The sequence below is a fragment of the Ambystoma mexicanum genome, chromosome 6q, assembly GCF_040938575.1.
Source record: "Ambystoma mexicanum isolate Mex_15411 chromosome 6q, UKY_AmexF1_1, whole genome shotgun sequence".
Classification (NCBI taxonomy): domain Eukaryota; kingdom Metazoa; phylum Chordata; class Amphibia; order Caudata; family Ambystomatidae; genus Ambystoma; species Ambystoma mexicanum.
Window position 1 is genome coordinate 1,679,853,457 of NC_090937.1, and position 22,833 is coordinate 1,679,876,289.

General features: G+C 47.4%; 1 protein-coding gene across 1 annotated transcript in view; it reads right to left on the reverse strand.

The window, feature by feature from the left end:
* Positions 1-6,110: 6,110 nt before the first annotated feature.
* Positions 6,111-22,833, reverse strand: part of LOC138517048 (uncharacterized) — a 341,761-nt gene continuing 325,038 nt past the window's right edge. Inside the window, exons 18-19 of the mRNA XM_069632564.1 lie at positions 21,031-21,063; positions 6,111-9,863 (exon numbers count right to left, since the gene is read on the reverse strand). Coding sequence (XP_069488665.1) covers positions 9,343-9,863; positions 21,031-21,063 — 554 coding nt within the window. The 3' untranslated portion in view covers positions 6,111-9,342. The remainder of the gene's footprint in view (positions 9,864-21,030; positions 21,064-22,833) is intronic.

Here is a 22,833-nt window from a genome sequence, read left to right on the forward strand (position 1 = left end):
GATCTTGCTATATCTGCTCTCTTATCCCCCATGCTTCTTGTGTGAGAGAGATCTGTAGGATCTTGCTATATCTGCTCTCTTATCCCACATGCCTCTGTGTGAGAGGTCTGCTGTAGGATCATGCTATATCTGCTCTCTTATCCCCCATGCTTCTGGTGTGAGAGATCTGTAGAATCCTGCTATATCTGCTCTCTTATCCCCCATGCTTCTGGTGTGAGAGATCTGTAGGATCCTGCTATATCTGATCTATTATCCCCCATGCTTCTGCTGTGAGAGATCTGCTGTAGGATCTTGCTGTATATGCTCTCTTATCCCCCATGCTTTTGGTGTGGGAGACCTGTAGGATCTTGCTATATCTGCTCTCTTATCCACCTTGCTTCTGGTGTGAGAGATCTGTAGGATCTTGCTATATCTGCTCTCTTATCCCCCATGCTTCTGGTGTGAAAGAGATCTATAGGATCTTGCTATATCTGCTCTCTTATCCCCATGCTTCTGGTGTGAGAGGTCTGCTGTAGGATCTTGCTATATTTGCTCTCTTATCCCACATGCCTCTGGTGTGAGAGATCTGTAGTATCTTGTTAGATCTGCTCTCTTATCCCCCATACTTCTGGTGTGAGAGGTCTGCTGTAGGATCTTCTATATCCTCTCTCTTGTCCCCCATGCTTCTGATGTTAGAGATCTGCAGGATCTTGCTATATCTGCTCTCTTATCCCCGATGTTTCTGGTGGGAGAAATCTGCTGTAGGATCCTGCTATATCTGCTTTCTTATCCCCCAGGCTTCTGGTGTGAGAGAGATCTATAGGATCTTGCTATATCTGCTCTCTTATCCCCATGCTTCTGGTGTGAGAGGTCTGCTGTAGGATCTTGCTATATTTGCTCTCTTATCCCACATGCCTCTGGTGTGAGAGATCTGTAGTATCTTGTTATATCTGCTCTCTTATCCCCCATACTTCTGGTGTGAGAGGTCTGCTGTAGGATCTTCTGTATCCTCTCTCTTGTCCCCCATGCTTCTGCTGTGAGAGATCTGTAGGATCTTGCTATATCTGCTCTCTTATCCCCATGCTTTTGGTGTGAGAGGTCTGCTGTAGGATCACGCTATGTCTGCTCTCTTATCCCCCATGCTTCTGGTGTGAGAGATCTGTAGGATCCTGCTATATCTGCTCTCTTATCCCCCATGCTTCTGGTGTGAGAGATCTGTAGGATCTTGCTATATCTGCTCTCTTATCCCCCATTATTCTGGTGTGAGAGGTCTGCTGTAGGATCTTGCTATATCTGCTCTCTTATCCCCCATGCTTTTGGTGTAGAGGATTTGTAGGATCTTGCTATATCTGCTCTCTTATCCCCCATGCTTCTAGTGTGAGAGGTCTGCTGTAGGATCATGCTATATCTGCTCTCTTATCCCCCATGCTTCTTGTGTGAGAGATCTGTAGGATCCTGCTATATCTGCTCTCTGATCCCCATGCTTCTGGTGTGAGAGATCTGTAGGATCCTGCTATATCTGCCCTCCTATCCCCCATGCTTCTGGTGTGAGAGATCTGCTGTAGGATCTTGCTATATATGCTCTCTTATCCCCCATGCGTTTGGTGTGAGAGACCTGTAGGATCTTGCTATATCTGCTCTCTTATCCCCCATGCTTCTGGTGTGAGAGATCTGTAGGATCTTGCTATATCTGCTCTCTTATCCCCCATGCTTCTGGTGTAAGAGATCTGTAGGATCTTGCTATATCTGCTCTCTTATCCCCCATGCTTCTTGTGTGAGAGAGATCTGTAGGATCTTGCTATATCTGCTCTCTTATCCCACATGCCTCTGTGTGAGAGGTCTGCTGTAGGATCATGCTATATCTGCTCTCTTATCCCCCATGCTTCTGGTGTGAGAGATCTGTAGAATCCTGCTATATCTGCTCTCTTATCCCACATGCTTCTGGTGTGAGAGATCTGTAGGATCCTGCTATATCTGATCTATTATCCCCCATGCTTCTGCTGTGAGAGATCTGCTGTAGGATCTTGCTGTATATGCTCTCTTATCCCCCATGCTTTTGGTGTGGGAGACCTGTAGGATCTTGCTATATCTGCTCTCTTATCCACCTTGCTTCTGGTGTGAGAGATCTGTAGGATCTTGCTATATCTGCTCTCTTATCCCCCATGCTTCTGGTGTGAGAGAGATCTATAGGATCTTGCTATATCTGCTCTCTTATCCCCATGCTTCTGGTGTGAGAGGTCTGCTGTAGGATCTTGCTATATTTGCTCTCTTATCCCACATGCCTCTGGTGTGAGAGATCTGTAGTATCTTGTTATATCTGCTCTCTTATCCCCCATACTTCTGGTGTGAGAGGTCTGCTGTAGGATCTTCTATATCCTCTCTCTTGTCCCCCATGCTTCTGATGTTAGAGATCTGCAGGATCTTGCTATATCTGTTCTCTTATCCCCGATGTTTCTGGTGGGAGAAATCTGCTGTAGGATCCTGCTATATCTGCTTTCTTATCCCCCAGGCTTCTGGTGTGAGAGATATTTAGGATCTTGCTATATCTGCTCTCTTATCACCATGCTTCTGCCCCTCCCCCCGATTATTTATTTCAGATGAGATAGAATTAGCAGAGGCTCTGGGTCTGGTGCATCTAATCTTGTGAAGAGTCTGAGGGTAGTTCCAAGGGCAATCAATCACAGCTTCTGTTCTACCTGTTGACGAGGAATATTCGATCACAGATCGTAAAGAGCAGAAGAATATACCTTTTACGCAAAGAGTCCAGTTGAATTTAAAAGGGGACATTATTTTCATAATCGATGCGAGCAAGAGGTGAAGAGTTTCAGAGCTGTAGGGATGAGGGATTTTCTGAACAATAGGTGGAATAAGTGGCATAAATTAACCAAGAGAGTAGAACTATCTGGAAAAGTATCTGATTGGACTGGAGGTACAGCCACACTTCTTAATGTGTATTGGTCTTGTGGACAATTTTGTTATCGTCAGTTACCTCCAGCCTGGTGAGGTGTGTGCAGTCTCGCTAAGCTGCATGTGCCCATACTTGTTATCCTCCAGGAACATTTGGTACTTGCCTGCCCGATGCCTAAAGCCACATCTGTGCCCCCTATGTCCCCTGTGCCCCTTGTATCCCCTGTGTCATCATATACAGACTATTCAATGACTTTTTCTGATTGTGAAGAAGCAGAACCATTGAAGCAGAGCAGACAATCAAATTACATATCTGTAACATCTACAAAAGCTCGGATGGACATTCCTGAGCAGTAGCGACTGTTCAGCTGGACTTAAATGATCTTTATTTTATTTTATTTATTTATTGCATTTATTACTCGCCCAAACCCTTGGGTACCACGGCGATGTTACAGACAGCTTGGTTAAAACATTTCTTGGACTTTGCCAATCGGGCGCAGTGCATGTGAATACAAAAATAATCATACACGAAGACATTAAATGCAGGGTTTCAGTACACTGATATTTCCTGAAGCATGGAAGGGGATTTTTTAGTCTTGGTTAAATAGCCACGTTTTCAGGGATTTCTTGAAGCCTGAGAACGTTTGCTCATTTTTGATGGGGAGGGGAAGAGTGTTCCAATATGTGGGTGCGAGGTATTGGAAACTACCGCCTCCTGCCTTGGTTGTCTTGTAGCGGGGGATGGCTAGGAGTAGTTGACTGTTAGATCTGAGGGGCCTCTTTGATACTTTTCTGGTGATGGCGTGGTTGAGGTAGATGGGGACACATGAGTGGATGCATTTGAATGTGACGCATCTTTGCTTCTCTCTTGGCCCCTTGTGTTCAAGCTATCGCAAACGTGAAGTGGCTCCAGTTCACCCGCTACAAACTCTTGTTGTTTGTGAATTCCTCTGAGCCAGCTTTTAGTGCAATCAAAGAAGAACTAACTGTGGGCCTTGAGGCTCATAGTCCTTCAAAATAGGAAATAGGCACATCTTTGGCCTCCTTACAGCTATGGAGGGAGGGGTGTGTCAGAATATTAGGAGCTTGTGTTGCATATTTGTACTGCCTAACGATTCGAAGAATGGAACTTTGACTCAGACAATTTTCGTGTAGCACTAGTTTCGGGCGGTCATGGACGGTGGTCATGGAGAACGAAGCAGGAATTACAAATGACCATTGATTGGTCTCTCTTTTATTTTGGATGCCATCTTGGATCAGCTTAGCAGTCAAAATCTTAATGCCAATGTTTGTCTTTATCCTCCTTATCTTTTGTTCTTGGCAGATGCTCTTGCGATGTTGTTCTACTAAGATACTGTAAACGGCTGCCTTTATGAATGTGACCCTGTCCAAGGCACGTACAACCACTAACATTTCATATCACATGGGTACTCAGACTGAAGATGTTTTGTGTTCTCCACCAACATGGGATGATTGTATGAAGCTGCGGGTAAATTGCAGAAATGGTGGATGGGCAAGTTGTATTTGTTCATTGGAGGAGTATGCCCATAGTGGAACTAGCATAATAGATGGTTGTGTGGCCTTATGTCCCCAAGAAGATGGTTTAAAGGAACAAGAAATTGGTTTATTATTTATTCTATTAACTAAAGGGGGGATGTTGGGGTGGTCGAGAAAGCTCCCAATGGGAAAGAAAGGTTTGCATTATGTGCGCCATATTGGTGCTTGGGGTGACAGCGATGTTAGCGCGATCTTGCAATTTAGTATGTTATCTAGAGTAGATAAATAGAATGGGATAAGTTTTACTATTAGTGTTACTTTATGTTTAGTTAATACATTTTAGATTCACACGCACATAATGTCAAATCTGACGATGCAATACGAAAACAATATAGGTGTGTGGCGTGCAAGGTGGTGCCTAAATGGGCAGCAAGGAGCTTCCTATGTACATGCAAGAATGGAGCTTTGCACATGGGGAAATCTGCTGTAAAGGGACATGGTAGTCTTGAACATACATGCACAGATATAAATACACAGCGGTCTGTAGGGACATGTGTCTAGAATAGTTGGGGAACACAGGGTACATGGATCTGTATGCCACTAGTCCCCGCATAACTAGGGATTGTGCAGGCCCAACAACCTGGGGTGGTGAAATAAACTTGGTGTGACCGGGAAATCTGGTTGAGTGAGGTTTCAGGCTATGGGATGGCAGCGAGCAGCTGCGATAATATCAAATGGTCAGCTACAGCCAGGTTCAGGTTTTTGTGACTTGGTATTATTGAGGAGAGGAGATGTAATCTTTTTAAGTACATGGGAGCCTGTTATTCATTGTTCAGGGAAGTCAGGCCACCTGATAGCATCAGTTCAGGGCTGTGTAATAAACCCAGTGTAAAGAGATGCTTAAAGGCATAGTGACCATATGATTTATGGGTTTCGATCAGGTTCTCAGGAAAGATCAGGATGCGGCTAGAGGACATGCATGCTTAATTGGTAGTCATATGGATTAGTGTGAAATGAGGATGCCAGCAATCTGGGCGGATAAGATACGTATTGCCAGTTCACAGTGAACCTGTTTGTTTCTTCCCCTTCTGGTATTTTTGAATTGTCCTTGCAAAGACCATGTGCATCATGACTGGGGTTCGAGGTCATTGACCAGATGGAATCAGGAATGAATTATGTTTGTTATGTGAATATGTAACCATGTAACAGCATCATGACCAAACTGCGGAAATACCCAGAGAAGGGGCGTGTTGTAAATATGAGATGATGCAAATGTATATTGAAAGAAGATGGTAGTTGAATATGTGTGTCCAATGAGAGTGTGGAAACTAAAGGAGATTAGGTAGTTTTGTATAGGTTTGACCAAACATGTATGTGGGGGAGGACTTTGTCAAGAAATATGTGGGAGTGTTTTAATTGTTGCAAAATGTATAAAATGTGTGTACTTGTGTGGTTCGGGGAGGCTCAGGCTGGTTTGACTCCACGGCGTCATCTAGCCACTCCCGGCCATTTGTGCAATAAACTTGCTTTATGCAAAAATGTGCACTTGCCTCTTAAGAGGTGGGCCTACGTTGGGTTAAAGTGATTCGAGGTCCATGCCCACACCAGTGAGTAATGCTGCCTTTAGCATTTGTCTCCTGATATTTTTCAGAACTGTCCCAACTTCAGACCCTGATACTCACAGACCCATCTGCAGTCAAGAAAAGCACTCTTAGTTTAAACGCAAGCTGATTTTATTGAAGGATAGTCACAGATTGTCACTGATGTACACCTATAATAAACAACTCCATTTCTAGATTATTGCCTCTTAAGACCTTTAACTTTTCAAGAACTGTTGTCACTTGACTAAATGCACTGCTTTATTTTCGTTGCGTGAATACATTCATATAAACATTCCATTTATATCAGTCATCTCATGTGAGACATAACAGGTTTATAAAACGTTTACCCTACATTGCAACAACCGAAAGAAGGACCCATCTGCTACCTGAGTATGTCTCTGTAAAGCCTTTGGGCAGCACAGAGGGTGCATCAGCAAAGCCTTTGGGCAGCCCAGAGAGTGCATCAGCAGAGCCTTAGGCAGCACAGAGAGTGCATCAACAGACCCTTGGGCAACACAGAGAGTGCATCAGCAGAGTGTGTCAGAAAAGCCCCAGGGAAGCACAGCTTGTGTGTCAGCTGAGCCCCGGGGAAACACAGGGGGTGTGTCAGTGGAGACCTGTGCAGCACAGAGGGTGTGTCAGTGGAGACCTGTGCAGCACAGAGGGTGTATTGGAACAGACCTGAAGAAGCAGATAGGGCATATCAGCAGAGACCTGGGCAGCACAGAGGGTGTGTCAGCAGAACTCTGATGATGCACAGAGAATGTGTCAGCAGTGTCCAAGCACATCTCAAATGATTTGTTAGCAAAACCTCCAAAACACCATTTCCACATATCCCTGGGCAGCAAAGAGGATGTGCCAATGGACTCCATCCACTACCCCCAGGGGTAAGCACAAAAGATATGTCAAGGTATGTCAGCAGAGCACCGGGAAGACCAGAGGATGGGTCAGCACTGTCCCAGGGAAGCACAGGAGGTTTGTCACTGGAGACCTTGGCAGCACAGAGGGTGTGTCAGAAGAGACCGGGGGAACCACAGAGGGTATGTCAGCAGAGACCTTGACAGTACAAAGTGTGTGTCAGCAGAGCATGCGGATGCACAGAGGATATGTCAGCAGAGCCCTGGGAAAAACAGAGGGTGTGTCAGCAGAGCCCTGGGGAAAACAGAGGGTGTGTCAGCAGAGCCCTGAGGAAAAACAGAGGGTGTGTCAGCAGAGCCCTGGGGAAAAACAGAGGGTGTGTCAGCAGAGCCCTGGGAAAACAGAGGATATGTCAGCAGAGCCCTGAGGAAAAACAGAGGGTGTGTCAGCGGAGCCCTGGGAAAACAGAGGATATGCCAGCAGAGCCCTGGGAAAAACAGAGGGTGTGTCAGCAGAGCCCTGGGAAAACAGAGGATATGTCAGCAGAGCCCTGAGGAAAAACAGAGGGTGTGTCAGTAGAGACCTGGGGAAAAACAGAGGGTGTGTCAGCAGAGCCCTGGAGAAAACAGAGGATATGTCAGCAGAGCCCTGAGGAAAAACAGAGGGTGTGTCAGCAGAGCCCTGGGGAAAAACAGAGGATATGTCAGCAGAGCCCTGAGGAAAAACAGAGGGTGTGTCAGCAGAGCCCTGGGAAAACAGAGGATATGTCAGCAGAGCCCTGGGAAAAACAGAGGGTGTGTCAGCAGAGCCCTGGGAAAACAGAGGATATGTCAGCAGAGCCCTGAGGAAAAACAGAGGGTGTGTCAGTAGAGACCTGGGGAAAAACAGAGGGTGTGTCAGCAGAGCCCTGGAGAAAACAGAGGATATGTCAGCAGAGCCCTGAGGAAAAACAGAGGGTGTGTCAGCAGAGCCCTGGGGAAAAACAGAGGATATGTCAGCAAAGCCCTGAGGAAAAACAGAGGGTGTGTCAGCAGAGCCCTGAGGAAAAACAGAGGGTGTGTCAGCAGAGCCCTGAGGAAAAACGGAGGGTGTGTCAGCAGAGCCCTGAGGCAAAACAGAGGGTGTGTCAGCAGAGCCCTGAGGAAAAACAGAGGGTGTGTCAGCAGAGCCCTGGGGAAAAACAGAGGGTGTGTCAGCAGAGCCCTGGAGAAAAACAGAGGGTGTGTCAGCAGAGTCCCAAGGAAGTATATACCTGGGTAGCATAGACAGTTTGGCAGTGGAGACCTTGGCAGCACAGATGGTGTGGCAGCAGATCCTTGCTACTCTGAAAATAAAGTGGTAGAGGTTTCATGGTCACTGAGCATCCATCCGCTGAACACCGGTATAGCAAAGAGTGTGTGTCAGCAAAGGCTTGGGTTTTGAAGTGAGTCTCTGGTTAGTAAGGTGATATAGTGAAGGCCCGTGCAAGGTTTGGATATGAGCACTCTAGTTAGTAATGCTTTATCTGAGCTATCTGGTAAGTACAGTGATATATTGAGGGTCCTTGCAAGGTCTGGAGATGAGAACTCTAGTTACTAAAGCTTTATGTCAAGGCTCTGGTTAGTAAGGCGATACAGTGAGGCTCCTTGCAAGGGCTGTCAATGAGTAGTATAATTACTTAAGCTTTAAGCTGAGTAGTCTGCCTAGTAATGTGCTATAGTGAGGTCCCTTACAAGGTCTGGAGATCAGAACTCTAGTTACTAAAGCTTTTTGTGAGGGATCATGTTAGTAAGGTGAGATAGTGTGGGCCCTTGCAAGGTCTGGAGAGGAGTACTCTAGTAACGCTTTATGTGAATGTTCTGGTTAATAAGGTTAGCAGAGGGTTCTTTCAATGTCTGGAGATGAGTACTCTAGTTAGTAAAGGTTTATGCGAGGGCTCTTGTTACTAAGGTGATATAGCGAAGGTCTTTGCAAGGTCTGTAGATGAGAACTCTAGTTACTAAAGCTTTATGTCAAGGCTTTGGTTAGTAAGGCGATACAGTGAGGCTCCTTGCAAGGGCTGTCAATGAGTAGTATACTTACTTAAGCTGAGTAGTCTGCCTAGTAATGTGCTATACTGAGGTCCCTTACAAGGTCTGGAGATTGGAACTCTAGTTAGTAAGTCCTTTGGTTAGTAATGTTTGGATGTCTGGAGTATTCCTGCAAGGTGGTCAGATGTCATGTTGATAAGAAGTGGAGTTCTTGAGCTGAGTGGTGGCTTTGATCTCTATTCTACCTGTAACTCACAGGTCAGTGTGAATGTGAAGATTTCAGTATTATTGCTGAACAGTGAAAGCTTTAAGACACCTAACGCGTCTCAAGTTAATGTTTCAGAGTAATCAATAGTTGCATTTCTATGGCTGAATTTAGCAATGCTGCGGCATGCTTTGGGAACCCTTGTGTGGTGTGGCATGCTCTGGGATCCCTCGCGTGGTGCGGTATGGTTTGGGATCCCTCGTGTGGTGTGGCATGCTCTAAGATCTCACACTTTGAGTTCCACTGAGTTGGTGCCACAAAAGATGGGAAAGACAGGCTCCCCGAATGTGTCCTTGATGTTGTAGAGAAGTTTCCCATTGACAGCGTTATAGAAGGAGAGCTGCCCCCCCTCAACGTCCAGATACACTCCCAGACTACTGGGCTTGGTTTTCGCGTTCATCGCATCGAAGGGAATGGAGATGCCACCGAGTAAGATGTTGACCCACTGCAAGGCCCAGATGCCCTCATCTTGGGTCGTGTAAACCTTCCCCTTCCTTTTGACGGTCTGCTTGGCCACGCCCACAATCCAGATGCCAGGGGTGCAGACGGGGCACGGCTGGTCCAACACCTGCACCTCCCAGTAGTGTTTTCCTGAGGCGAATGGCTTTGATGCCAGGACACAGGGGAGAGCGTCAAATCGCTCTGGATTGTCAGCCAGCTTCTGGTAGGTGCCTGGCTTGACACTGGTGCCATCAGGTGAGATGGTGAGAATAGGGTTGGCTGTCTTCGGATCCAATGACAAGGCCTCTGAAGAGAAAAAGAGAGCAAGAGAGAGATGGAGGTAGTGAGTGAGAGACACAGTAACACATGAAATATATCGTCTTTCATCCAACACGATTGCATGAATGTACACGGTGCAACCCTGACTGCACCCACAATGCACTTGTGCCGGTCTCTTATGCGCCAGCTCTCAAAGATGCTGAACCATTCATTATTTACTGATCTGAGATAAGAGAACGCTGACAGAAGCAATGAACTCTCCAGATACCAGAGACCAAGCCCACTAATGCACACTGGAAGGCGCACTGCTCCCACTTTGAGAAGAATCACAACGCAAAGGAGCTGCACCCTTTTATATTAAACGGCGCAGCGGAGAAAGTCCATTCTCCTGTGTCATTTGTGCAGAAGTCCCATGTGGACACACTTGTAGTCAAGACTTACAGAGGGGCATTTGCTGTTTGTGAAAGGCACACCAGGACGCATGCAAACAAAATAAATAAATAAAGAAAAACTTCTAGGACATTGCTACATAGGCTGTACACTTGCAATCTCTCATTCTGGCTCACCCTCCAGAACATTGGCGCATAGACTATGTGCTTGGACCTCCCTATTCCGCATCATACGCCAGAACATTGGTGCATAGGCTGTCTGCTTGTAGCTCCTCATTCTGCCTCACGCTCCTGACCATAGGTGCATAGGCAGTCTGCTTGTAGCTCCTCATTCTGCCTCACCCTCTTTTACCTTGGAGCATAGGCTGTGTGCTTGTAGCTCCTCATTCTGTCTCACCCTCCTGCACATTGGTGCATAGGCTGTCTGCTTGTAGCTCCTCATTCTGCCTCACCCTCTTTTACCTTGGAGCATAGGCTGTGTGCGTGTAGCTCCTCATTATGTCTCACCCTCCTGCACATTGGTGCATGGGCTGTAGACTTGTAGTTCCTCAGTCTGCCTCACCCTCTTTTACCTTGGAGCATAGGCTGTGTGCTTGTAGCTCCTTATTCTGTCTCACCCTCCTGCACATTGGTGCATAGGCTGTCTGCTTGTAGCTCCTCATTCTGCCTCACCCTCTTTGACATTGGTGCATAGGCTGTAGACTTGTAGTTCCTCAGTCTGCCTCACCCTCTTTGAAAAAGCTGCATAGGCTGTAGACTTGTAGTTCCTCAGTCTGCCTCACCCTCTTTGACATTGGTGCATAGGCTGTAGACTTGTAGTTCCTCAGTCTGCCTCACCCTCTTTCACCTTGGAGCATAGGCTGTGTGCTTGTAGCTCCTCATTCTACCTCACCTTCCAGAACATTGATGCATAGGCTGTAGACTTGTAGTTCCTCAGTCTGCCTCACCCTCTTTGACATTGGTGCATAGGCTGTGTGCTTGTAGTTCCTCAGTCTGCCTCACCCTCTTTGACATTGGTGCATAGGCTGTAGACTTGTAGTTCCTCAGTCTGCCTCACCCTCTTTGACATTGGTGCATGGGCTGTAGACTTGTAGTTCCTCAGTCTGCCTCACCCTCTTTGACATTGGTGAATAGGCTGTGCATTGGAGCCCTTGTGTGCTTGTCGCCAATCATTCGTCCTCACCTTCCAGAACATTGGTGCGTAGGATGTGTGCTTGTAGCTCCTCATTCTGTCTCACCCTCCTGCACATTGGTGCATAGGCTGTCTGCTTGTAGCTCCTCAATCTGTCTCACCCTCTTTCACCTTGGAGCATAGGCTGTGTGCTTGTAGCTCCTCATTCTGCCTCACCTTCCAGAACATTGGTGCGTAGGATCTGTGCTTGTAGCTCCTCATTCTGTCTCACCCTCCTGCACATTGGTGCATAGGCTGTCTGCTTGTAGCTCCTCATTCTGCCTCACCCTCTTTGACATTGGTGCATAGGCTGTAGACTTGTAGTTCCTCAGTCTGCCTCACCCTCTTTGACATTGGTGCATAGGCTGTAGACTTGCAGTTCCTCAGTCTGCCTCACCCTCTTTGACATTGGTGCATAGGCTGTAGACTTGTAGTTCCTCAGTCTGCCTCACCCTCTTTCACCTTGGAGCATAGGCTGTGTGCTTGTAGCTCCTCATTCTACCTCACCTTCCAGAACATTGATGCATAGGCTGTAGACTTGTAGTTCCTCAGTCTGCCTCACCCTCTTTGACATTGGTGCATAGGCTGTGTGCTTGTAGTTCCTCAGTCTGCCTCACCCTCTTTGACATTGGTGCATAGGCTGTAGACTTGTAGTTCCTCAGTCTGCCTCACCCTCTTTGACATTGGTGCATAGGCTGTAGACTTGTAGTTCCTCAGTCTGCCTCACCCTCTTTCACCTTGGAGCATAGGCTGTGTGCTTGTAGCTCCTCATTCTACCTCACCTTCCAGAACATTGATGCATAGGCTGTAGACTTGTAGTTCCTCAGTCTGCCTCACCCTCTTTGACATTGGTGCATAGGCTGTAGACTTGTAGTTCCTCAGTCTGCCTCACCCTCTTTCACCTTGGAGCATAGGCTGTGTGCTTGTAGCTCCTCATTCTACCTCACCTTCCAGAACATTGATGCATAGGCTGTAGACTTGTAGTTCCTCAGTCTGCCTCACCCTCTTTGACATTGGTGCATAGGCTGTGTGCTTGTAGTTCCTCAGTCTGCCTCACCCTCTTTGACATTGGTGCATAGGCTGTAGACTTGTAGTTCCTCAGTCTGCCTCACCCTCTTTGACATTGGTGCATAGGCTGTAGACTTGTAGTTCCTCAGTCTGCCTCACCCTCTTTGACATTGGTGCATAGGCTGTAGACTTGTAGTTCCTCAGTCTGCCTCACCCTCTTTGACATTGGTGCATAGGCTGTAGACTTGTAGTTCCTCAGTCTGCCTCACCCTCTTTGACATTGGTGCATAGGCTGTAGACTTGTAGTTCCTCAGTCTGCCTCACCCTCTTTGACATTGGTGCATAGGCTGTGTGCTTGTAGTTCCTCAGTCTGCCTCACCCTCTTTGACATTGGTGCATAGGCTGTAGACTTGTAGTTCCTCAGTCTGCCTCACCCTCTTTGACATTGGTGCATAGGCTGTAGACTTGTAGTTCCTCAGTCTGCCTCACCCTCTTTCACCTTGGAGCATAGGCTGTGTGCTTGTAGCTCCTCATTCTACCTCACCTTCCAGAACATTGATGCATAGGCTGTAGACTTGTAGTTCCTCAGTCTGCCTCACCCTCTTTGACATTGGTGCATAGGCTGTAGACTTGTAGTTCCTCAGTCTGCCTCACCCTCTTTCACCTTGGAGCATAGGCTGTGTGCTTGTAGCTCCTCATTCTACCTCACCTTCCAGAACATTGATGCATAGGCTGTAGACTTGTAGTTCCTCAGTCTGCCTCACCCTCTTTGACATTGGTGCATAGGCTGTGTGCTTGTAGTTCCTCAGTCTGCCTCACCCTCTTTGACATTGGTGCATAGGCTGTAGACTTGTAGTTCCTCAGTCTGCCTCACCCTCTTTGACATTGGTGCATAGGCTGTAGACTTGTAGTTCCTCAGTCTGCCTCACCCTCTTTGACATTGGTGCATAGGCTGTAGACTTGTAGTTCCTCAGTCTGCCTCACCCTCTTTGACATTGGTGCATAGGCTGTAGACTTGTAGTTCCTCAGTCTGCCTCACCCTCTTTGACATTGGTGCATAGGCTGTAGACTTGTAGTTCCTCAGTCTGCCTCACCCTCTTTGACATTGGTGCATAGGCTGTGCATTGGAGCCCTTGTGTGCTTGTCGCCACTCATTCGTCCTCACCTTCCAGAACATTGGTGCGTAGGATGTGGGCTTGTATCTTCTTCATAACCCGATCCTTCATCAGAGATGCACGCCTTTGTTGAGTGACCAGCTTGGGGTTATTTGGTAGCGCATTCGGTTTAATTACGATGAATATGGCCACAGATGTTACTCTGTGTATTTCCGTGTAAAATCTTTCCTTTGGGCTGGGAAAGCACGCGGGGAAGGAATGTTTGCCCTTACAATAAAGTTTGCAGAATGATGCAGTTGGCTACATTTTATAATGGCATTCTGATTTGATTCTATATTTGTTTCTATAAAAGGATCCCATCTTGAACTTTAACATTTCACCAACTACATGCAAGAAACAAAGAATAAATTGCAAGACAGGACAGACGCATAACGCGGCCCGACTAAATTCAGCCCCACCACTGGTAATCAAGGCTAACCGCGAAGAGCCCGGCACACTCGCAGCAGAATCGATGCGAGAAAGTGCAAAAGTGAAAGAGGAGAACATCAATTGGTGATCTGGAAAATCGAGATGAAAGATCAACTTTCACCAACACTTCGCTGGGAGGATTGATGACACATTTGCCAAGAGTTTATGGTGTCAGGTTTACCGGACTGATCACGAATTAGTGAATGCTGCAGATCCCTGCCCTGATACTGAACAGTATAGAGCCTCCCCTTCCTACTGAATGCTGGGGATCCCTCCCTTGCTACTGAACGCTGGGGATCCCTCCCTTGCTACTGAACGCTGTGGATCCCTCCCTTGCTACTGACTGCTGGGGATCCCTCTATTGCTACTGACTGCTGGGGATCCCTCTCTTGCTACTGAATGCTGTGGATCCCTCCCTTGCTACTGAATGCTGGGGATCCCTCTCTTGCTACTGAATGCCATGGATCCCTCTCTTGCTATTGAATGCTGGGGATCCCTCCCTTGCTACTGAACGCTGGGGATCCCTCTCTTGCTACTGAACGCTGGGGATCCCTCCCTTGCTACTGAATGCTGGGGATCCTTCTCTTGCTACTGAATGCCATGGATCCCTCTCTTGCTATTGAATGCTGGGGATCCCTCCCTTGCTACTGAACGCTGGGGATCCCTCCCTTGCTACTGAAAGCTGGGGATCCCTCTCTTGCTACTGAAAGCTGGGGATCCCTCTCTTGCTATTGAATGATGGGGATCCCTCCCTTGCTATTGAATGCTGGGGATCCCTCCCTTCCTATTGAACGCTGGGGATCCCTCCCTTGCTATTGAATGCTGGGGATCCCTCCCTTCCTATTGAACGCTGGGGATCCCTCCCTTGCTACTGAAAGCTGGGGATCCCTCTCTTGCTACTGAATGCTGGGGATCCCTCCCTTGCTACTGAACGCTGGGGATCCCTCCCTTGCTACTGAATGCTGGGGATCCCTCTCTTGCTACTGAATGCTGGGGATCCCTCCCTTGCTACTGAAAGCTGGGGATCCCTCTCTTGCTACTGAATGCTGGGAATCCCTCTCTTGCTATTGAATGCTGGGGATCCCTCCCTTCCTATTGAACGCTGGGGATCCCTCCCTTCCTATTGAACGCTGGGGATCCCTCCCTTGCTATTGAAAGCTGGGGATCCCTCTCTTGCTACTGAAAGTTGGGGATCCCTCTCTTGCTACTCAAAGCTGGGGATCCCTCTCTTGCTATTGAACGCTGGGGATCCCTCCCTTGCTACTGAACGCTGGGGATCCCTCTCTTGCTACTGAACGCTGGGGATCCCTCCTTGCTACTGAATGCTGTGGATCCCTCTCTTGCTACTGACTGCTGGGGATCCCTCTCTTGCTACTGAATGCTGGGGATCCCTCTCTTGCTATTGAACGCTGGGGATCCCTCCCTTGCTACTGAAAGCTGGGGATCCCTCTCTTGCTACTGAACGCTGGGGATCCCTCCCTTGCTACTGAAAGCTGGGGATCCCTCTCTTGCTACTGAATGCTGGCGATCACTCCTTTGCTATTGAATGCTGGGGATCACTCCCTTGCTACTGAATGCTGGGGATCACATCCTTGCTACTGAATGCTGGGGATCACTGCCTTGCTACTGAACGCTGTGGATCACTTCCTTGCTACTGAACACTGTGGATCACTCCCCTGCTGGAGGAGAATCTGGATTCCTCTTCATTGCTTGAATCTGGTAATGAGTGGGCTCTGGTGGGCTCTGGTGGGCATGGCTTTAGAACACACTGTAAAGGTGCTGATGGAGGAGACTGACACACAGGTGGCATGTTTGGGGCTAAATACCTTTATTAAATAAGGAAGAAAGAGAAAACCTTTCCATCCCTGTTACTAAGAACGGTGTCCCTCCCTCAACTAACTAGATAAGGCGACGGTCAGGATGTCTGTCAAGGTGACTGTCAGGATGTCTGTCAGGATGTCTGTCAACTCAAAAACCTTACTTCTGTCCCTTTGTTTGTTTATTTATATGGCGCTCCCCACCCAGAGATATCAGGGCACAAGTTTACATGTTACACTTGAATAAGTAAATAGATTAAAAAGGTAACAATGAAAGTATAGGTAAAATACATTACATTTGGTATGGTATTTCCCTAGAAACTACAGATTAAGGCAGTTCTGTTCCAGCCCGAGGAGGGTGCCTACCTTCCCTGGGCTATGGTTCCTGGCTTGTTGAAACAGTTCCCAAATCTTAGAACTGTCTTGTGTCTACACATTGGGCCTCATTCCGAGTCCGGTGGTAACTCTGCTAGTGCTACCGGCAGGTTGCGGCTAGACTCAGAATGATTTACCATTGCCTGACTTCCCGGTAACACCAGGGGCTTACAACCCCGGCGGTCCGGTAAGTCAGGCGCCAGCAAATTATAAGTCCCCATTCCCATAGAGTCCTATGTGACTCTATGGGACTGGGGACCACGGAAGCACCAGCACCGTTGCTAACGGCGCCGGTGCTTCCGTGACGGTCTGCCTACCATGGCTCTGTGCCCAGCAGGGTCAGACCTATCGGGCAATGCGGCTCCGGGAGGCAGACTTGTAGTTTGCCATCTGGGAACTACGGTACCGGCAAGCTTACCGGCACCATTGTTTCCGGACTGGCAAACTTATAATGAGGCCCATTGTCAGGGGGAATGGCTCCCTTCCCCTGATGGTAAAGTTCCAAACAATACTCTCTGGGTGGGCCGGGAGAATGTCTCCCTTCTCTTGATGTTCAGTCTTAGATAGCCCAGTGGAATAACATTTTCCCCAGGCCTGTTTGGACCTTACTGTCGGTCCAGGTCACCAGGAGGATGGCTCCCTTCTCCTGATATCTTATCAGTTCCTTAGAACCAGGGGGAGTTACCCCTTTCTTCTGATCTTCTTTTCTCTAGCCTTCACACCTACAACACCCAACTCACAGTGTCGCAGGGGGCCCAACTCTTGTGGTAAGATTCAGCCTCCTATCTCGTGGCCCATAGTGGCTGGGACAATGAAATTCGGCAGGATGGTGCTTTGTTGGAGAAACTCAGATCCCCCAAAGTCTTGTGTCAAAACTCAAAACGGCAGCGCTCCTGCACTGCAACCAAGGGATCAGCTGGACAGGTCACTGGAAGGCCCAGGGACACTTCTGAACAGACTTACTTGCAGGGTTTCCAGGAGACATTGAGAGTGATTGGCCCCACCACTCCAAGGGATCAAAGCACCTTCGCAGGTCTTTTGAGATCAAGCACAAAGCAGGGCTGGACCTTGAAGTGAGGGTGCCAGCCCTCTTCAAGTGTGTCTCTGGATCTTCCTTTGCTCTGCTCGGCTCCTCAGCAGGCTTGGTTCCTTTGTCAGATCCGTTTGAATCTGTTGCTGATCTGCTGGAATGAATGTAGGACCCCTCCTGTTATCCAGCGTCAGGTGAGTGCTCACACTCAGCCCACCAGTGTCAAGATCTGCTCCATGCATGCACACCAGTGTTCCAATCAGGGACACTGGGGTTCTCAATCTCCACAGACATCCTGGCACCAGTCATGTGGATTGGGAGCAGACAGTCCAAGCCCACATGACCTGCAGGGACACGCCATAGAAGCATCTGTTGTGGACAACTTCATGCCCAAATAAGGAAATCCCAGCCCTGGAAGGGCAGAGGGCAGGCCAAGGCACAAAATGGCCAAAGTAACAGACAAAAAACCTTGTGTCACGGCCATTCTAGACACGAACCACTGTCATGATCCAAACGTTGTAAATGTGGTAGGGCTTGGTAAAAAAATACCAAAATACAAGAAAAAGATATTGCTGCCACGAGTCTGTTCCAAGGCACATTGTGCAATCACTGGGGTCAGTAGCAATCAGGCTACGGGTTTAATTACCAGTTCTATTTTCTGTTTGTGGGACATTGGGAGGCTATGGGTACAGTGACCGTTTACACTTTCTGTGTGTGTGAAATTGGGAGGCTACGGGTTCAATGACCGGTTCAACTTTTTGAGTTTTGGAAACTGCGAGACTATGGGTACAATGGCTGTTTCTACTTTCTGTGTGTGGGGCACTGGGAGGCTGTGGGTAGAGTGACTGGTTCCACTTTCTCTGTGTGGGACACAGGGACGCTATGGGTCCAATGACCTGGGAGGATAGCTCAGCAGCAACGTGCGCACCTTGGAAGCAAGACAACACGAAGCAACACAGGTTCGATCCCCGGGTCCGCACTTAGAAACCGTTGGGTGTTTAAGCGCATTATAAATACGCAACTAGACAACAAAAAAAACGATTACGCAGCTAAAAGAACAAACAATTCCTGTAACAGCGCCTCGATGGCCGTGGGCTGTGTAAGCGCTTTAACAATGCAAATAAATGAAACATTTTTTTTTAAATGACCAATTCCACTTTTTGTGTGTGGGACACACAGGTTGACTATGGGCTCAATGACCGGTTCTACTTTCTGTGTGTGGGACGCTGTGAGGCTTGGTACAGTGACCGGTTCCAATTTCTGTGTGTGGGACGCTATGGGTTTAAAGACCAGTTCCACTTTCTGTGAGTGGGACACACTGATTGGCTATGGGTTCAATGACCGGTTCCACTTTCTCTGTGTGGAGAAAGCTACACAGACACGCTATGGGTCCAATGACCCGGGAGGAGCATGGGGAGACTTAAGGTACAATGAACAGGTGCACTTTTTCTTTCAGGGCGTCTGGGACTATATGGATGTGGAGATGGGGTTCACATTCTTTGTGTGGGTCACTGGGAGACTCTGGGTGCCGGGACTGGGTCTGTTTCCTTTGTGATGTACTGGGGCTCAATAGGTGCAATTACCGCATCCTCTTTGTGTGTGTGAGGCACTGGGAGACTTTGCATGCAGGGTCTGGTTTTGTTTCCTGTGTGAAGGACATGTGGGTGTTCCCGTGGCTACCGGTTCAGGGACGAGTCCACTCTTTGTGTGGTGGACGGTCCGGGCATGGGTCCACTGTCGATGTGGAGGACACTTGGAATATAGTTAATTGATTAATTCTTCCTTGTTTTGTGTAGTACGCTGGGTGCTACACATGCACTGACTGTCTACTTTGTGTGCTGGACTCTAGGTGACCAAGCGCTCTTTCGGTTACAGATAATTCGGCCTCATTACAATTTAGCCGCCCGGATTTAACGGTGCTGGTAAAACTGTACCGGCACCGTTTTCCAGACCGGCTAACTATGAGTTTTGTGGCCGTGTGGTCTTAGACCCGCCAGGTCTGACCTGTTGGGCGTAACGCCACCGGCCGCAATCGGACTTGGAAACACTGGCACCATTACCGCATGGTGCCAGTGTTTCCACGTCCCCCATTCCCGTGGAGTCCTATCGGACTGCACAGGAATGGGGAGTAACAGAATGCCAGCTCCGGAATTATCAGACCACCGGAGCCGGTAAATCCCCACGAGTCCGGCGGTAGCCTGCCGGTTTTATCGGCATGGCTACCCCTGTACTCGTAATGAGGCCCATTGTGTTGAAACAGTTTGTAAAAAATAAGCTGTTCGCTCAGCACCAATGTGAGGAGGACACTTGGGGGTCTGCATGAGATGTCTATGTTCAGAGCCTATTAGATCAGAAGTGCCTTCATAAACATGCACACCCGTCATGTCATCAATAACATATCAATCAACCCCGCCAATGTTCATATAAACTTCTAAATATAAAGTCATTTCACACAACCCATCCCTTCCAATGAAACGCAAAGTCCTTCTGCCTGAGTAGAACGCATGTTGCAGGCTGTCCTTCAGGGGGATGTGGGCAGGCCATCTTTTATTAGAACTGTCTCTATCAATAACTGCCAGAGGTTCTGCATCTGTTTTAGAACTGTCTCTATCAGTGACTGCCAGAGGTTCTGCATCTGTTATTAGAACTGTCTCTATCGGTAAGGTTCTGCATCTGGTATCCGAACTGTCTCTATCAGTGACTGCCAGAGGTTCTCCATCTGTTATTAGAACTGTCTCTATCAGTGACTGCCAGAGGTTCTGCATCTGTTATTAGAACTGTCTCTATCAGTGACTGCCAGAGGTTCTGCATCTGTTATTAGAACAGTCTCTAAAAGTGACTGTCAGAGGTTCTGCATCGGTTATTAGAACTCTCTCTATCAGTGACTGCCAGAGGTTCTGCATCTGTTATTAGAACAGTCTCTAAAAGTGACTGTCAGAGGTTCTGCATCGGTTATTAGAACTCTCTCTGTCAGTGACTGCCAGAGGTTCTGCATCTGTTATTAGAACTGTCTCTATCAGTGACTGCCCGAGGTTCTGCATCTGTTATTAGAACTGTCTCTGTCAGTGACTGCCAAAGGTTCTGCATCTGTTATTAGAACGGTCTCTATCAGTGACTGCCAGAGGTTCTGCATCTGTTATGAGAACTGTCTCTGTCAGTGACTGCCAGAGGTTCTGCATCTGTTATTAGAACTGTCTCTATCAGTGACTGCCAGAGGTTCTGCATCTGTTATTAGAACTGTCTCTATCAGTGACTACCAAAGGTTATGCATCTGTTATTAGAACTGTCTCTATCAGTGACTGCCAAAGGTTCTGCATCTGTTATTAGAACTGTCTCTATCAGTGACTGCCTGAGGTTCTGCATCTGTTATTAGAACTGTCTCTATCAGCGAATGCCAGAGGTTCTGACTGCAATTGTCTCAGACTATCAGAGTCTGTAAATGTCCATGACTCAGAGCCTGAAAGTGTTTGTCTGTGACTCTCATGGACAATACATGTCTATGATTTTCTTTGAATGTTAGTCTCTGTGACGCCGACTGTTTGAGAACGTTTGAGTTTGACTATCACTGACTGTCTGTGACTGACTGTTAATGAAGCTGTAGTTTCTGTGTCTGTGATTTCAAGGGTTGACAGTGGGTGCCTGGGACTGTCTCTATCAGTGACTATGATCATTTATCTTTGAGACATTATCTGATTGTTTGTGACTGACTGCTAATCTGTCAGTAAATGTGACTCTCGGAAATGAAAGTCACAGACATAAATAGGTTCAGCATGCATTTATGTTGCATATTTTATTCATGTCATATACTAGTAAAAACCTACCTTTTTGTACTTTCAGGACTTCTGCCATGTTTACTGCAGAGAAAGAACAGAATTAGACAGGTTGGCTTTGCCTCGATGTGCTGCAGTGCCTGGATGTGTTATGCAAGAAGACTTTAAAATAACATAATATTCACTTTTCTATACATGTATGACCCATTATTAATGTGGACTCCGGGGTCGTGCGTTAATCCCTGGGGGTATGCCTGAGAGTGCACATGTGTGAAACCTTCAGACCACGCTTGCAGATCTGCATTGCAGTGTCAGCAGTGTACACCGGCCGCAGGATGAGGCCATTCAGTCAGTGAAAGAAGTTACTAAGGAGGGGAGGTTCAACATTCTACTGCACAGAATAGAGCACGGGTGGATCCTGAAGACAGGGGCTTACATCACTGGCCTCAATGAGCAGATAGAGTGGCAAGCATTACATGAAGTAGACACACTTGCTTCACGCTGTGCTCTGCTATCTCAATTTTGAGGTCTGTCGTACATATTAAAAATACCATACCTTTTTCCTTGAGCTGGGAGCTCCTGTTCGATGCTAACCTACTATGTTGCTTCTTGTAATATACATTGAGAATGTACAACACTCTTAATAAAAAATAACTACGTAGAACGACTACAGTTATGAGCTATTTCAGTTAATAATAAGTCAAAATATGAAAATATAGAAGGGAATTGGCAAAATATAGAAGGGAATTGGCAAAATATAGAAGGGAATTGGCAAAATATAGAAGGGAATCCTAATTGTAATAATTTATAAGGACATTTTGGGTTCTCCTATGTTCATAGGTGGGCGAGAGAGAGGGTGATTGGGTAACATCAAAATGGGGCTTATAATAGTAACTTTAGATGGCCACCATTAAGTGTTTCCATCCTTTAATATAGCTGGCATTGGCAGCCAAATGTATGGCCAGCATTGAGCAACTCCACCACGCAATATGGCTGCCTACCAAGGGCTAGGCTATGGGTGCCACCCAGTGTCCTATTGAAACTAAATAAAATGGTGACCCAGTAAATCAACATGCTGCTGTCCTCCTGCTAATCAGCAAGTAGTGGCAAGCTGACTTTGATTGCATTTAAATATTCTTTTTCATATGCCATGTAAGCTTTTATGTAGGGATTGCTAAATGTGTTTCTCCACTTTCTTCTTCTATGTCCGTAATAGAATGAATACGTGCTTTGAGAAACCTGAAGGCATCCCCACTTCCCTCTCCCCAGAATCCTCTACTCAGGTGGCCAGGGAAAGGGCATCGCTTTTGGATCCCGAACCTGAGGGTGAATATGCGAGGGAGGATCACCCACATTATTATTCCACAATGAACCTTCAGTCCATCAAGTTTTTATAGAGTATTGTCAAACCACTTCCCTTCCTTCTTTACCAAACTAACCTCAGGTAAAGCATCCTTATAAAGGAACAGGGAAAGAGCACAAGGGATGACACTGTCTCTTATGGGCAGACCAGACCCACATCCTACCCTTCCCTGACCTTCATGGATTATTACCACACATTCCACATACATCCCATTGAGGTCACTTACGGGACTGGGACGAGGAAGAGGCGACTAGGAGGAATACACACTTCTACCTATTCACACCACTTTGGTACTGGGATGAGGAAGAGGACTGTATAACATCATTCTGAAAGTCAGGCAGGTCCCAATGATAGAGCTAATTGTAGTCAGGCAAAGGACTTGCACTTGTAACCCCTTAAGAAGCTACAGGTGCATATACAAGGGAGTGACCCATGAAAGAAGGGACCTGCCTGGGAAGTCACAGCACCATGGAGCAGGCTGGCGAGGAGAA